The sequence below is a fragment of the Prionailurus viverrinus genome, chromosome B4, assembly GCF_022837055.1.
Source record: "Prionailurus viverrinus isolate Anna chromosome B4, UM_Priviv_1.0, whole genome shotgun sequence".
Classification (NCBI taxonomy): Eukaryota; Metazoa; Chordata; class Mammalia; order Carnivora; family Felidae; genus Prionailurus; species Prionailurus viverrinus.
The window spans coordinates 115,077,461-115,095,408 of record NC_062567.1 but is presented as its reverse complement, the minus strand read 5'-3'; the positions used below and the strand labels follow the sequence as shown (position 1 = coordinate 115,095,408).

The 17,948-nt window shown below is 37.5% G+C and overlaps 1 protein-coding gene across 3 annotated transcripts in view; it reads right to left on the bottom strand.

Moving 5' to 3' along the window:
- CFAP54 (cilia and flagella associated protein 54) overlaps window positions 1-17,948 on the bottom strand; it is a 301,918-nt gene that overhangs the window by 96,196 nt on the left and 187,774 nt on the right. For all 3 annotated transcript variants that reach the window (XM_047868490.1, XM_047868491.1, XM_047868492.1), the window contains exons 46-49: window positions 15,489-15,575; window positions 10,630-10,752; window positions 6,585-6,638; window positions 1,092-1,299 (exon numbers count right to left, since the gene is read on the bottom strand). In XM_047868490.1, the coding sequence (XP_047724446.1) occupies window positions 1,092-1,299; window positions 6,585-6,638; window positions 10,630-10,752; window positions 15,489-15,575 (472 nt within the window). The remainder of the gene's footprint in view (window positions 1-1,091; window positions 1,300-6,584; window positions 6,639-10,629; window positions 10,753-15,488; window positions 15,576-17,948) is intronic.

Genomic DNA, 17,948 nt, shown 5'->3' with positions numbered 1-17,948 from the left:
CCCAGATAATGACCTGCTCCTCCTCCTGGAAAACTGAATAACAAACTCTGTTTTTAATGGCCACCATCCTCTTATCTGTTGACCTCATCATACCCGAATAATAATAAAAGTTACATTTTAAAACAGAGTCAATATTACTCTGATATCCAAACAGGACAAAGATACTTCAAGAAATGAAAACTACAGAACCATACTTATTATGAATAAGGATATAAAAACCTTCAACAAAATACTAGCAAACAGAATCCAACAACATATAAAAGGAATTTATACACCATGACTAACTGCGAGATAGCCCAAGAATGCAAGGTTGGCTTAAACACTCAAAAATCAATTAATGTTGTAAACCGTATCAATGGAATAAAAACCAAAAAACATGGAAGCATCTTAATAGATGCAGGAAAAGCACCTAATAAAATCCAGCACCTTTTTATGACAAAATCACTCAACAAACCATGAATAAAAAGGACAGTTCCTCACCTGATAAAGAACATCAATGAAGAATCCAGTTAACGCCATACTTAATGGTGAAAAACAATTAATCTTAGGGCAATATCCAATACAGTTGAGAAATACTTACCTATGACCTATAAATCCTATCCATGGGTATCTCATCCCATAGAAATATATACTACATGATAAGAATATGTAGCACTTCAGCCCTGTTCCTAGAAACAAAGTGAATGTGCAGCAATAGTGGGATGGTTGAACAAGCCGCGAGATATTCAGCATAGAACACGGCACAACCAGAATAGCAGAACAAACAAAGCAGTTGCCTTAAAGTGGTTTTAGTGAAGCTTTTATGCATAAAAAACATAAGATGCAGAAAAATGTAAAATATATCATTTTATAAATAAATGATGAATCCTATTTTGTATGTATATATATGAAAAAGTGTATGAATACTGATATATGTGGACAGAAATGGATATGCATAAACCTAACATAGGCATATATGTGTGTCATTAAGTGTGCTTAGAGAACAATATGGAAGAATGTATACTAGGTTGTTCATATGGATTATTGGGAGTGGAGTGGGAATAGTTGGGGAAAGAGGAGAAAGAGAAGTCAAAAATGAAATAAAAGATTACCTTTCAAGTTTTGAAAGTTTGCTCTACTCTTCTCAGAAACAAGTCCATGGTAGATTGTTTTCATTGAATTTTCTGGGACACAATTTATTGTTGCAGCCACACTTATTAAAAAATAGGCTTTAATGAAAGAAAACTTATTTAGGAGATGTGGTTGGCCAACTGTAACCAGAATTAGAGGCAATCCTTTACTTATTAATTCATCAAGTGCCTTAAAAAATGAAACAAAAAAAAAGGCAAATCAGTAAAGTATTGTTTTCAGATATTATTAGTTTTCATCCCTTTTTGCATTCTTCATTTGGTGTTGGATGAAGGAATACACTATAGACATGAGGTACCTACCATACATGGCAGGTCTATTTCAAGAGATGTACACTGTCAGATGTGCCCCATCAGTTCTGAGTGCTTCTGCCTTTCCCCACCGGTTTGTGATCTGTGCCTCAATAGCCCAGCCCTGCCACAGAAAGAGAGTAAACCTGGTGCTGAGAGCAAGGGAGGGGACATCTCATTAACACAGAGAACCCACAAGAGTTCATCAGCCAGGCACACTTGTCTGCTCTGCTTTAGCATGAGTGAATTAGAGGTACTGGGACAGGAGCAGGAGAATGGGTACACAAGCATGCTACCCACCCAGTTTAGATTCCGTGCTCAATCATTAGATCTCGCCCATGTACACCCTCAATTCCCTGGCCCTCTCCTTTGCATATATACTTCCTTGGCGCAACCACAGCCCTGGTAAAATCCAGTGTTGAACCTTGTTTAGGTGTGCACCCTGCCGCGGAAGAAGGTTGAAGAAAATCATGCAGTCTGATAAGTGGTCCCACTTGAAGTTCCTGACCAAACCTCAGTACTGCCTGGTCATCATCCTACATTTTCCTAGTCCATTCACACTCCTTCTCTCCTAGACAACCAATTTCATGCTCTTTTTGCTTCTAAATTCTAACCCTTCCTCCCCGATGTTCCTACCAGCTAATGACCTCGCTTCCTCTACTTAACAGAGAAAACTGAGGCAGCCAAAGTAGTATATATAGACCCTATAGCTCCATTTCTCCCACCTACCCAAGCATCCTGCCACTTAGGCCACTGATCCTTTCTGCCCTGGTCTACTCAGCCATTCTCTCTTACATCATAAATGTCCTCTTGCCACAGACATTCTTATCAGCACATAACCATACTGTCTTCTCCTCCATCTTAAAAAACAAAAACTGTTTATGCCCTGACTACCCTTTCCAGCTACTGTCCAAATTCTCACTCTCCTTTAGAGCAATGATCTAAAGAATTGTCAATATTCCAATTTCTCTCCTTTCATTTGCTTTTATTTATTTATTTTTTCCTTTCATTTGCTTTTAAACCCACTCCTCTCCTACACTGAAACTCTTTGGCCAAGGTCACCAGTGGCCTACACTTGTCTTAAAACCAGTGTTCCATTCTTAGTCCTCATATGCCATGTTACTTTTAATCTAAGACATCATTATCTTATATACCACTTAAATTGTCACATGCCCTCAACCATAAAATGCATTCTAATTTCAGAGCTATTAAATGTGAAAAAAAGATGCATGTTTTTGACTTAGTGATTTATGGTGCTTGATTCATCTGCAAAATATAGCACTATTAATCACTTCCTTTTTAAAAAATTGTTTTTAATGTTTATTTATTTTTGAGAGGAAGAGAGAGACAGAGTGCGAGCAGGGGAAGGGTTAGAGAGAGACAGAGACACAGAATCCAAAGCAGGCTCCAGACTCTGAGCTGTCAGCAGAGAGCCTGATGTGGGGATTGAACTCATGAACCACAATATCATGACCTGAGCTGAAGTCAGACACTTAACTGACTGAGCCACCCAGGCATCCGAATCACTTCCTCTTTTGAAAATGTTTCTCTTAGCTTAGAAGAGAAGTGACTTCTCTTAGAAGTCTCCACATTCTCTTGGTTTCTTTCCTATACTGTTGGTCATTCCTTTTCAGTCTTTGTTGGTTCCTCTTCTTTTCCCATATTTTTTTAAGTTCATTTATTTATTTTGAGAGAGGCAGAGAGAGAGAGAGCGAGAGAGAGAGAGCAGAGGGGCAGAGAGAGAAAGAGAGAGGAGGAGCAGAAGTGGGGGGGAGGATCAGAGAGAGAGAGAGAATCTGAAGCAGGCTCAGCACTGTCAGCGTGTAGCTCAACATGGGGCTCGAACTCACAACCATGAGATGACCTGAGTCGAAATCAAGAGTCAGAGGCTTAACCCATCTGAGCCACCCAGTCACCCCTCCTGTATTTTCAGCATTGGAGTGTCCCACGTCTTGGTCCTTTTCTCTCTCTTTACTCGCTCCCCTTAGATTATCTGAAACAGACTCATGGTTTTAGTTTCATCTAAATGCAGATGAAATCCTGCGATTTTCTCTCCAGCTCCAATCTCTCTTCTGAAGTCAAATCAGCTTCTGACTCAAACAGTCCATTTGGATATTTAAGAGATACCTCAAACTCAACATGTCCAAAACTGTATTCCTAGTTAGCTCACACACACACACACACACACACACACACACACACACACACACACTAAAATATGACTGAGGTTGACAGCACTGGAACAGTAGTTAGCACACAGTAGGCTCAAGAGATCAGCTAAAACAGGTAGATTAGGCCACAGCCCCGCTCTAAACCTTCCAGTGGCTCCCCATTTTGTTCAGAGGAAGAAGCAAAGTTACAAAGGCCCAATAAGGCCCTTCTCAAACTGGCCCCATTACCTCTCTGATGCTGTTTCCTACTGCTTCCCCATCATTCACACGGCTCTGGTCACACTGACAAAGATGTCCCCCACCAAGCCCTGCCCTAACGCCTTTCAATTCATTGTACCCTCTTCCTAGATGGCTCTTTTTCCAGATGTCCTAAACTTGTACCTTTACCTGTTCACAAATGTTTCCTCAGTGAGGACTAACCTGATTACCTGATTTAAAATTACAACTCCCTAACCTAGTCCCATGATCCCAATCCCCTTTATGTGCTGCTGGGTTTATTTTCTCCCTAGCATGGATCACCTTCTAACTTACCATATAATTTACTTAAGTATAACGTTTACTTATACATCATGTTTCTTATTAGTTTTTTTCCCCTAAAATACAAGCTTCCTGATGACTTGGGAGTTTGTCTGTTGCTGACTGACTAATGTATTTATTTGACAACACCAGAAGAGTGCCTTGCACACAACAGACTCTTATTAAAAATTGTTGAATTAATAATATTTGTTGATTAATAATCTCAGGTGCTGGGGCTATATATTCTAGAAAAGAGGGAAACTATTTGCCTTATATGAATTACAAAGAAAAAACCTCAGTGTTTGGGAGAGTCTGAAGCAATAGTGGCAGTGGAGAGATCTGTTGTTCATTCTCCCATCCTAACATCTTCTAAAGGCTGAAAATCAATACATGCAGAAGAGCCAGACATGGAACAGTGCCGAGCCCGAGCGTGAGACAAACAGTGTGCTAGGAACATGGTTGGCATTCTCTATCTAGGGAAGAAACTTCAGATTGGTTGTGGGTGTAGGGCAGAGGAGAAGGTTTCTCTTCTCTTTTTTCTCCATAGCAAATAGCGTCTTAATGAGTCTTGACAATTACACACAAACACTTGAGGATCAAAAGAAGAGTAATTAGTAATGCTATTTAATACTCCTTTCTCTCCCTCTATACAGAAAATATAAAGTGTAATCTGAAGAGTCTTCAGCAGATCAACAGTTCTGTTTTAATTAATTAGCTAATAGAAATCAGTTTTCCATTATACTGTCAGTCTCTTTTTGTTTAAAAAGAAATGATCAGATAGACATTCCTTTTGGGGAAGTGTTTTTTGGATGCCTTGGAGTTTATGACTGGGAAGAAATATTCTTAAACATTTGAAGGTCTTGGAACACTGAAGCGAAATATGAATATGTGTGCGTATCTTCCTGATACCAATTCTTTCATTTCAGGCAGGTTGCTTATAAATCAAAACAAATTTTAAGGGAAAACAATGAATCATCTGAAGCATAATTAAAAGTGAAGTTTGTGGGATAACATGAACACTAATGGGAAAGTAGTAAGATTACATTTAATAAAAGGAGAGGATATATTTCCTATCAAAGTTATGGAAGACAAAACTAAAGCAATTTTGCGTAAATGACTCTCAACATTATCTAATAAAAATAGCTTACTTAATGAAACAGAATGTTGTTTCCTAGCATTTAAAAAAATTAAAACTACATGCAGCTGTCTCTCTGCACTATCACCTGGTTGTGTGAACCCTTTAGGGGTCTGTAGCCCCCTTACCAATGGCTGCACTACTACTCTTCTGCCCTAACACTTTCTAGTGGTCAGACTGACAATACTCCTGAGATTTTAAAAAATGATTTCAAGATATTTAAATGCTACACAACATGGATGGAGCTAGAGCATATTATGGTAAGCGAAGTAAGTCAGTCAGAGAAAGACAAATATCATATGATCTCAATAATATGCGGAATTTAAGAAACAAAACAGATGAACATAGAGGGAAAAAAGAGAGAGGCAAACCTTGAAACAGACTCGTAACTACAGAGAACAAACTGAGGGTTGCTGGAGGGGGTAGGGGGATGGGAGATATAGGCGATGGGTATTAAGGAGGGCACTTATGATGAGCACTAGGTATGGTATGTAAGTGATGAATCACTAAATTCTACTCCTGAAACTAATATTATACTATATGTTAACTAGCTAGAATTTAAATAAAAACTTGAAACAAACAAAAAGATATTTAAATGCTACTAGGTTATCAAAAGCTTAAACCCCAATCATTCAACTAGTGACAAGAACAGATGTGCTGGGATGGGGAGTCTAGTCCTCTGTTTGCAAGGAGCATTGGGGAGTTAGAGGAGTTGCTTATGAAAATGTCACATGACAACCTTCCATTAGCCAGCACTATGGTGGGAATCATACTGCAGGACATAAGAGTATCAGACCAACGTGTTGTACATCTTAAATTTATGCAATGTTATATGTCAGTTATAGCTCAATAAAAATTTTTTATTTTTATAATTTTAAAAAAATGTTTCAATAAATGGAAAGAAGAAAACCACTGACTGAGAGGCAGTCTCAGACTGGAGAAAGGATGTGAGTAAAAGCAGAAATGAATAAGTGGGCTACCAGCAAAACACACAAAAATCCTTTTCTTATAATCAAAGTCAGCTATTCCCACCAAGGTAATCAAGATAAACATTAAAGTTAGATACTTGACAGGGCTATATAAACAAAATGAATACACATATATAATTTAAAACTTACAAGCAATAAACGATATTTGCTCAATTTGAAAGCTAGAGCAGTCTGGGTCCGATACTACCTTGGGCCCAACATTTGGAGATAAAACCCCATTATTAGAAATAGAAAACCCCATATTAATTACATAGCAGATTTTCAAAAACAAGTGTTATACTTACCAAATATATTGAAATGACTCAAAATTATCCTTACGAAGTATCCAACATTTATAAAATATTGTTATCCTTACCTGTAAATTTTCTTTACTAGTAAGAGGTTTTCCTGAGTCAAATGATTGAAATACCTGTCAATATATAAAGCACTAACGTTAGAAACAAAAGTATTGTTTTTTTAAATTAAACTGTTAATGTGTTCTAAAAGTATTTTAAATGTAATTTTTATTATAAAAGCAATACATGTTCTAGTCAGAGAGATGAGTATAGAATAAAGAAGAAATACACATAAGTCAACTTCTTTTAGGTTGTCAATGTTAATATTTTGGTGTCTTTACTACCAATTTTTTTGATGTATTTTAAAATTATATTGGGGCGCCTGGGTGGCTCAGTCTGTTTAGCGTCCGACTTTGGCTCAGGTCATGATCTCACGGTCCGTGAGTTCGAGCCCCGCATCGGGCTCTGTGCTGACAGCTCAGAGCCTGGAGCCTGTTTCAGATTCTGTGTCTCTCTCTCTCTGCCCCTCCCCTGCTCATGCTCTGTCTCTCTCTGTCTCAAAAATAAATAAACACTAAAAAAAATTTTTTTAGTAAAAAAAAAATTATATATATATATATATTTGTATTCCTTTTCATTAAAAATTGCATCATAATTATTTTTCCATGTCATTAAGTCATTTGTAAACCTCAGTCTAATAACTAAGTAATGTTCTACGCTATGAATGCATCATAATAACTCCTTTCCTTTTGTTAGACATCAGGGGGACAAATTCCCACCCCCATCTCACCATTCAGCCCTAGTTTAAATAACACGCGTGACTATTTTGTCTGTATTTCTCATTATCCCCTTCGGATAGATTCCTGGGAACAGAATTGCTGGGTCATAAGAGTATTAGAATGAGTATTAGCATTTAGAAAAATCTTTGCCAGTTTGAGGTAAAATCATATTACTCTTCAGAATAACTCTTTTTGTGGTTCTTTTCCTTTATTGTGAATGACCTGTCAATATGTTTGGCTCTAAATATAATGCCACATTAGGAAACATTCCATTTATTTGCCACAGGAGATGGTTGTATCGTTGTGCAGAATGCATTCCTCTTGGTACAGAGGCCCTTTTTCAAAGAAGCCAGTACTGATGCCATGCCCATATCCCCTGGGTCATCTGGAAGACACCAGAAGCTTCTGTGGATAGGTTACTCACTGATGGACAGTATCTTACTTCAAACACCTGTATGCCTTTGCTTGAGGGCATTCTGTGGCCACAGGAGTATTCAGGAGAGTCTGGAAGTACAGGGAGTAACCCAATCCAACGAGCACAAGATTGTTCTCCCTGGTCTCTGAGGGCCTGATTGTCCACGCAGTGACTCATTAATACTCTCTGCAATAGTTCTCCTCCCTTCCCTATGTGACTTACCACACACTCACCATTCTCCCTGATATCACTTCCCAAATATACTACTTGCTCCCAAATCCTTGTCCTAGAATCTAAGGGATTTGAGGGGCCCCTAACCCAAGACATCACAGATAGCTCTTACTGGAATAAAGTGCTGGTAACTGTTAACAATTTTTTCCCTTTTTTGACGGTATTTTTTATCTTCTCTAATACACTGAAAAGTGAATACGTGAATCCAAGGGAAGACCTTTGTTGATATAATGGGAAGAAAGCTGATGATGGACTTAGATTTGGTGATAAGAGCGGAATCCCAATATGAGTATCATGTTAAAAGATAGAATTTTTTTTAGTCTGTGAAAAGTCCAGTAGTAATCTGTAAGACTTTTTCAGTTACTTCTTTTACAACTAAAATCTAATTAATTAATCCTTTCTTTAAATAACTAGCCTGCAGCCTAATAACATTGGCACCTATTTTAATTATAAACCCTGAACGCATTTCCTCTTTTAATTACACTTTTTAAGTTCCCAATTGAAGCTGGAAAGCTTCAAATTAACTTGGAGAATACAAAATTTAAAGTCACAATCTATTTAAAGACAATTCACCCATACTTTTCTCTCATGAAAACTAGATAATAAAAATGAAGCTGGAATTTACCTATAAAGATGAGTTTCATACTGTTTGTTTTGGTGAAGGCAATGAACGTTAAAAACTCTCTTTTGTTTCTCTTTCTACCCAGCTAGTTTTTCTTTCCTTATCTTTCTGACCTCGAAATGTGGATGACTCCAACGTTTAGTCCTCTGACTTCTATTTCTCTCTCTCTGCCCTACCTGATTTCATCCAGTCTCATGATTTTAATTTCTATGTTAATGCTCCCAAATTTACCAGGATCCACCTCTACTAAGGAGACCACTTTTCATTCCTTCCACCACTATTACCCCAACCATTGTCATGTCTCACTCATGTTATCTGCAAAGGCCTTCTAACTTGTTTCCCTATTTATACCCATGCCCAACTGCAGTTTTTTCTCCAAACAGCAGGCAAAGTGGTCCTTTGGAAAGTAATTCTTATCCTGTCATTCCTCTGCTCCAAACTCTATGAGGCTTCTCATCTTATTTAGAGTAAACTCCAGTCCTCACCAAGCCCTAAGATGTCCTATATGACTGTAGTTCCTGAGTCCCGCCATCTACTACTGTTCTCTCTTTTACCAGCTCCACTTTGCCTCCTTGGTTTTCCTCAACCACATCTTGCAGGTATCTCTGTCAGGGCCTATGCCCTTGTACTGCCTCCTATTCCTATCCCTCCCTCGAATCTTTTACCCTCAAAACTCCCTTATTAGAGAGACTTCCCAAACCACCTTGAATAAAATAGCCATCCACTGCCCTAATCACTCTCTGTCCCCTCAACTCAGCTTGGGTGTCCCTCATGGTACATCATCACCTGACATATCTTTATGTGCTTAATATGTTTATTGTTCGTCTTCTTCACTGGACTGTCCAATAGTAACATGCTTCCAAAAAGGCAACATCTCCATTTATCTTTTTACTGGTCTATCCCCATGACTAAAGTAGTGCCTGTATTCAGTAGGCACTCAAAAAATATTTTTAAATAAATTAAAATATAATTTAAATAACAAAATGCAAACCATTTACATCAGGAAAGGCTGTTGGCTGAGAAGCAAGCAAGAAAATATTGTCAATTTAACCCAGGTAAGAAGATGAGTTAGTTCATGCCAAGAAAATGAGCAAAAACACCGACTGATTCGTCTTTGTCTAGACACATAGACAGATAGATAGATAGATAGATAAGATAGATAGAGATAGAGATGTATATACATATACACACAGATGTATCCTATTGCCTACTGAATGTCTCTCTTAGGAGATAACTTCACACTTGCCCTAGAACAACAAATTATAATGCCATAGCAGTCATATTGAGAAATAAGCAGTGACATTTTAGGGGAATACACTGAAGTAATGAATGCATTGTATGTATATTTAATTTCAGTTGCTACAAGTAATTTTCAAGACTTACAGCCTATTTCCCAGCTTCTTTTAGTTCTTCCAAATTTGAATGTCACCAGTATGTACTGTGTCTGCCAGTCTCACTCCTCATGAGTACAATCTCCCCCAGGAAACTGACTTATTACCTCCTATTTCCTTTATTGCTGGATCACAAGGGTCCAAGCTGCTGCAAGATCACTCAGTGATTCCCATGAAACCCAAAATAGTGGGAAAAATGGCTCACTTTGATTTAAATATAAATGCTAGTATTCATTTTCAAGGATGTTTCAATTATCTAATTTACAAACACAATTTGAACAAAACATGCTTAACACTTTGGTATACAATATATAAATCAAAAAAATATCCAAATAAAACATGAGGAGAGACTGTTTTGACTAACAACATTAGCCAGAAATTGTAAGATTAGACACCAAAGTCTAAGAGGTAGTGGCTGATAAATGTGTCTACTGAGACCGTCCATAACATACAGACAGAATTCCATTGTAAAAATCGACTCCAATACCATACTCCCCCACGTGACACCCTTCCATTCCAGACAAATGAAACCTTGTAAAAGCCTGCTGTTAGCTATAACCAGGCTTAACAAAGAGGTTTGCAGTACCAGAGACTTGTAAATACACTTTTGTAGAAGTATTCCCTAAATTTTAGGAATGTAGCCTTCAAGAGGTAAAGAAATGGCTTTGAATCAAACAGCAGATTTACCTTCACTTTTCCAGTAGCTTTACAGCCTGCAGGTATTGAGGAAGGCATGTTTTTTCCATAAAAAATCTGGGATATCTCATAAAAGGCTTCAGAAAAAAATCCTAAATCTGTAAGGACTTCTATCTTTAAAGGAAAGAAAAAGAAATGAGATTTTAAAGTAAATGATTTGTGTTACTTACAAAATAACAATTTTAGAGAAAAGTCATCAACTTTCTGAGTTCCAAAATTTCTGCTTAATACTGGCAATGCCGTCTAAACTAATGCTTGGTAAACACAGTGGATGGAGATGTATGTATTTGTGTATAAGCTAGTTTACATGTGCAATAGACCAAGAAGCTGATAAACAACAGCAGGCAATTGTTCAAAGCAACGGACATTTATCAGATGTGGCTTACTTCATCAGAGGCAAACACAAAACATAGCAGGCATAGAAGTGTTAAAAAAATAACTAAAGTTATTTTTTGCTCCCATAGTGAACTATGGCTTAAAAGAAAAACAAAACAAAAACACTCCTGATGTTCTTTAATACTCTGAGCAAAGTGAAACAAACCAGGAGATGAACTCTACAATGGATCAACGTAGAGACAACTATTTGCTTTGTGCCCATGATTAATGGACACTGTCAATTTTAAAGACATATCCTTAAAATTAATCAATTGGTGACTATGCATTGTGTGTGGTTCAATTTGAATATTATCCAGCAAGACTTTTAATCAGGAAATTATGGGAAGAAATTTCCTGAACAAAGTCATTCAATCATTCAACATGCTTATTGGGCACCTCTATGTACCAAGCCCTCTTGGATGTTACGTTCCTTCCGGATATGTATTTAGCTAAGTTTAAATGATACATGAAGATCTACACAGTATTATAAGGGATGGAGGGTAATGACAAAATGCTACTCTCAACATTCCAGTCAAGGAGGACTTCTCTGAGAAGACATACAAGAAAAAATTGGGGAATGATGTGAGAGAGAGAGACATGTGGAAAATCTGTTGACGAAACTCAAGCACAAAAGTCATGTGGCCATAGGAGCAGTCTGGGAGTCCTGGGGTGCTCAAGGAAGAGCCTTGTGGCAGGAGTTTAGGGAGAGAGGGGAAGAGGGTTAGGAGGTAGTTATGAATGGTGGCCTGTAGACCAGAGTAGGAACTTGGAATTTTATTCTCTGTGTGATAAGAAGTTATTAGAGCATTTTGAACAGGGCATGGCCCTAACCTGACTTACATCTTGCAAACTCCAGTGATTGTTGAGAATAGATAAGAGTAAATTGTGCAAGCAGGGAATGAAATAAAAAATTGGATGAAGCTCATATGCATATAATACACATACATACACATATACTTGTTATCTCTTTTCCACTAAGCACCACCCTAGGAATCTCAAACCTATATAAATTTTAAAGAAATAAAAAGAAGGTAAGTTTGGGGTAAATAAGATGTGACAATAACCTGAATAAAACATAAAAGGCTTGGGAGAATATTTTCAATGGAGAAGAGAAAACTGCTTGTCTATCAAGTTGCATACTTTGGTTCTTGCCTAAGATACCTTGGGCTCTAAACTCCCCAGTACCATATAATATCAAAGTAGGCATTAGGGAGTCATATGAGCTCTTCTAGACTTCTAGATGAACATTTTTTTTCTTACCCCTTGCAGGAAATGCTGTGCAAGTTTAGTCTCTTCTGGTCTTGGCTGTGAGAAGGCTGTAACATGAACTACCTGTAACTGCGAAGCCTACCTCTGGTTTCAGTTCATCATACCAATCTGGCCATTTGAAAAAGCAATGGCAATAATAATGAACATGTATTTTCAGAAATGGCCAATGGTGTGAACATAAACAAGCCAGATGGAAGAAAGAACTACCCTTAAATCAACCCTTCACTCGCACAAATACAGAACTATCAGTACCCGTCCCGTGAATGCTGGATGTGTTGAGAGTAATAAATCTTTCAAAATGTTGGCAGTTCTAAAGTGAAGCCAGACTGGCTGATCATAAAGAGGTCTTAAAGCTTTCCCTGAAAGACACTAGTGCACAACCGAAACTTAACAGCTTGATCTATTGCTGTTTGACTTGTCAGAAAGTATTGTTTGCTATTTCCTGACTATGACTTTTCCCTCTTCCCACTCACTGACCCCAGTTTACTTCAGAAAGGTCAGGCCAACTCTACTCAAACAGGCTGTCATTTCTTCCTCTCTATGATGCATCAGTTGCCCTTTTTCATTGTTTCTGTCAAAACCCTAGTCAGGTTTATCTGTTCTACTATGCCAGCAAGACACCAGTTCCATCTTGCTCTGCTCCTGACACTGTTACCAGATACATCTGATCATGTCCTTCTTTTGATCAAGATTCTGCAATTCATTCCACTTCTCCACCCAAGGCTGCAGACTACAGTCCACAGTTCTTCACTGGCTTTGAAGCTACTCTAGTACAAAAAGTTTCCAAGTGCTAACAATCCAATAAAACACAAACTTAGCTAATCAAAAACTTAGGTCCAGATTCTATCTTTCAGTGCCTCTCCAGATCTCCTTCTGACACGTTACTAATGGTCACTGCAACCCTTCCATGCTTCTCTTGCCTCTAAATGACAGACCAGAATAAAACTGTTACCTAGTTCTGATTTCATAATCTCCACATTTCTCTCACTGTTCAGCCTCCACATTATGCTTCAGTTTGGAAGTCAGGACTGGGCCCCCTTCATGGACATCATGGACCACAACATGCACCTCTGGGAGTCTCATACAACCTTCTCCCTACTCAAAACCTCCTCTCTGGCTTCACTCAACCACCACTGCACACTTAGAGTCAATGCTGTCTCGCCTCCGTATCTTTCACATTGTTGTCTGCCCAGAATGTTCCCTTCTTCCTTTCTCCCGCTGAGTTACTTCTGCTTTCTTCACCAAATCTTACCTACTTAGTAAAATCAAGAGACCCAAAGCCATTTTCCCTCTTTCAAACTCCAGACAGTGCTCATCATATTCATTTGGAAACAATCAAGGGGCAGATGCACATGATATTGTTTTGTGTATACATCCTGTCTCTCACTTCCTTATAAGCAAGAACCATGGGTTACATTTCTTTAATTAGCTACTAACATAGTGCTTTTATATAGGAGATACTCAATAAATGTTGTTTCAGAGGTAAAGCAATAAATGTTTACCAGTATCTTCTAGGTGAGTTCCCACTAAACACTAAAAAGTATGGACAGTAGGCCCTTGATAAATGTCTATAGATTTTAATTTCAATTCAATAATTAATTACTGAATATCAATATATGAATTTATTTCTCAATATACAATAGGAAACTAAAAGATGAATGTGATACAGGCCCTAACCTCAAGAATTTTGCAATTTTGAATAGAGCACTGTCTTGAAAAGACAGAGAGAGAAAAGTTATATGCAGCTTTTAAAAAAAGTGTCACTGGAAATCAAAAGCAGGAGAACTCTTATGAGTTCACTAGGTCAGAAAGAGTGATCCAGAAATTTTCATGCTGATAAAAAATCATTTATTCCTGAGTTAAAATATATTCTCTTAATAGTTAGCACCAGAATTCCTCTTAGGGAAGGTATTGTCTTTATTTAGAAATAGAATGCAATGGACTATTTGGGTCTGAAAACACAGCCCAGAGACAGGATCCAGATAGAGAGAAGAGTTCAAAGGGAAGTCTAATTTTCTCTCATTATAAAATGAGAAAGCTTTGTGGAAGAAGGGTAGAAGGTATTTCCAAAAAGGGACAAGAAGGGGTAAGCCAGTGGTGTGTTGGAGCCCACTTACTCCCAAGGACAAGAGGAAATTGTGCACATCTTGTCTCAATTCCACATTCAGTAATGCCCTGTTGGTAGGCTGAAGTCAGCCGTAGGGGGAATATTTGTACCATGGAAACTGAAAATGCTACAAATCAGGGCTTTTTTTTAGAGTGAGGTGTGAAACATTTACCAGCACACATCTGATTAAGCCATGGGATGAGAGGCGAAAGCATGAGATGTTGGCTAAGAAATATTTTAAACTCAGACATGCCAAACATTCTATTTTAAATTGTTTGTTTTTGCCTCAACTTAAGTTTTCCTGTGTTCCAAATTTTTACTAAGTCCAATACAAAAAGACAGGCCTTGGGTGACTGTGTTGTGTATGTCTGTGTGTAAGTGAGTGAGTGAGTGTGTGTGTGTGTGTGTGTGTGTGTGTGTGTGTGTGTAAAATGGGAATTAGGGCTGAATTCCATAGTCAAAATGAGGAGGTGCAGAAGAGGGAGCAAATCTGCTGCATGTTGAGGTGATCCACGTACAAAATGGATTCAGCAGAAGTGGACTATGACCACAGCTAAGTAGGAAAATGGGCAGAGAAAATGAGGTGCTTGAAGTACCCACTCCACATGGGGTTGGAGCCAACTGCATATGACTCTTGAGGGCAGAGAGCCTCACCTGACTTCTAGGTTACAGAATTAGTTATAATTCAGCATCTGTGTGTTTTGTCATGTCAATTGCCTATGCAATGAAAACTTCTCACATATCATGATACACATAAAGATCCTTAGCAAGAAGTTCACCGAAACTTCAGAAAACTAACTCATTAGTCTCCACCCAGAGACCAACATTTCAGACGTGGTGATTTCCAGGCTGACTGATGCTGGGTGAGCCTTTTTCCTGTGTGTAGCTCTTCCTCACCTTACCGTGGTCCAAGCATAAAACGATCTAACCATTCTAATTAGCTCTCTCTCATACTTTATTATAATAACGGGCAGGGTTTTTTTTATGTCAGTACACCATATTATTATCAGCTTATTATTACGAGTATTAGAACCAAATTAATTTATGAAAATATTTTATAGTTCAAGGATATCAAATATCTTAAAAGTTTGTGACATACCTTGAGGATCCTTGCTTCTAGATTTCTGACTAGGTCTTGGCAAATTCCAGAAACAAAATACTGATATAATGCAAGGAGAGGCAGAATCTACCAATGGTAAAAACATTTTTTGATTTAGAACATGTTTTATCAAGTTAACAACCTAAAAATAAAAGGTAGCCAAATTTAATGTAGGAGATGTTATGCAAAAGAGCAATTGATTTTGTCATGCTAGGATCCTCTATTATTTGGCATAAATGAAACAATCTGCCTAGCATAAGCTTCATGATTTTATGAGAACTTAAAAGTGCCACCAGGGGGACTTTTAGATGCCGCTTGGTACCCAAAACCTAGGTTTTGAATGTCTTTAAGCATGGAAAAATGAAAATCCAACCAATTACCTTCCTTGAAAAAAATTAACTTACATATATATGAATCACTGAGGCCTGGAGAAACATTCTAGCAAATAAGCTATCAAATAACTTCAAAATTCAAAGCAAAGGAACTCACGTCCATGTCCCCAACTCTTTCATCTCAATGGCTGCTGCTATTTGTCTTCAACTGGAATATCTCTATCAGCAAAAAAGTATTTTATAGCATGCCCATTATGTGTCAGGCACTGTTGAATGACAACAAAATCTAACCGGTCGTTGCTTCCACAGAGCAGATAGTCTACTGATTACCCACACGTACTCTTCACATAATATTTTTATTTGCCTAGAATTAACCCCAAAGTTCAACTCCTCTTGAAATCTCATGGGTGAAAGCTTACAAACTATCAATATTTGAGTTGATCCCAGCCACCATCTGGCCAGAGTCAGATGTTGAGGGGATAGGTGTTTGCTTCGACTTCTGAACAGCTTCTGATCTCAACTGAAAACTGAAGTTCCTACAACTGGGCCCTTCCCCCACTGAAGAAAGATAGAGCAAAGAGGACTTTTGGGATCCCCATTATTTATCAAACTATTTCCCATGATTCCACAGCAAAAGGTCTCATAGCAAGTTGTATATGTGACAGCAGTCTCTTTACCCACTGGGCTTCTTCTGGAGGGTAGTATAATACAGAATAGAAACTGTTTACATGGTGCAAGTTCAGCTAAGGAACCTCTAATTGTCAGTCAACTGGCAGCTGCTAATAGCAATAGCTTTTTAAATGGTTTAGAACTGGTCTTAAATGATTTCAAACATAATACTTTTTTTTTTTACAATTATGCACAACAAACATAACACAATATCTTTTTCTACAATTAATGCAGCACAAAACAATAAGATTTGGCTATTACCTTTTAGGTTGTTTCTTTTCTTTAGTAAGGAATAAAAACACACCACTTTATTGCTGCCAATTGCTCAATTATTCAGAAAAATGCTCTCAATTTCTTAAGCTTCAGAGAAAAAAAGTCTCATTTCTTTTCCAATGCAGTGATATGTATTATATATGAATATGACTAGGCAGCTAAAGGTTACCCAGGGGATAGAACTATTTTCTAAATCCAGAAATGAATCCCCTTAACAATGAGAGGAGCACCATTTCGTTATCTTTTTCTAATAAACAATTTCTTGCCAAATATGCCAAGTGTTAAAAGCATTTATCAATCTCTTCACTTTAATACGTGGCTTTATAATTTAATAACTCATATCAGGGGGCAATAAATCTTTTCCCTACAAGAAGAGAGAATGAATTCAGAACAAGAGAATAGAAAATATATAGGAAAAAAAGAAAGTCGGTATGAAAACTATGGAAGAAAAGGAAAGAACGAGAAAAAGAGAAAGAATAGGAATTAAGAAACAAATATGGTGGGGAAGAGATACAAAAGTAGAGGAAAGAGCATATGAGAAGAAAATAGGAAAAATGAAATAAAGGAGAAAAATATATAATGACCAACAGGTAGAAATACTAATTTATTTTTTAAGTGCAACCAACTTCAAATTTATGATCTACACGGTTACTTATTTCCCCAAAGGAAAAGAGAATTGCATGAGGGTTTTGAATGTCTTAGGATATTAAGAAGTATTTGTCTTTTATTTCACAGCTAGAATCTGTTCAGTTCACAGCTGTTCACCTAGATGTACCCTTAACAGAGAGAAGACAAGAAACACAAAGATCAACTTATCTCAACAAAGAAATACTCACAGATTTGGTACTGATATGACCTGCAATGACTTAATGCAATGAGTTACATGTAGACTAGACTGCTCTGTTTGAGACCAGTGAAACATTCTAAATCAATTTCCCCAAATGTCTTAAGAGGGGGAAAAAAAGGTAAAATAATAGAATAAAAAGAGAAAAAAACCAACAGACGTTGACTTTGTATCCAAAATGAAATGCAAACAATGATGTCAAAGAAGGAATATGAATTAATATATTTCATTTTGAGCTACAGGTAAACATCCTGAATATAGGGTTAAAGAGTTAAATGACGACTGAGAGACCATCAGCAAAATCTGAATGGCATAAAGTATAAGGCAAAAATACCAGAGTGA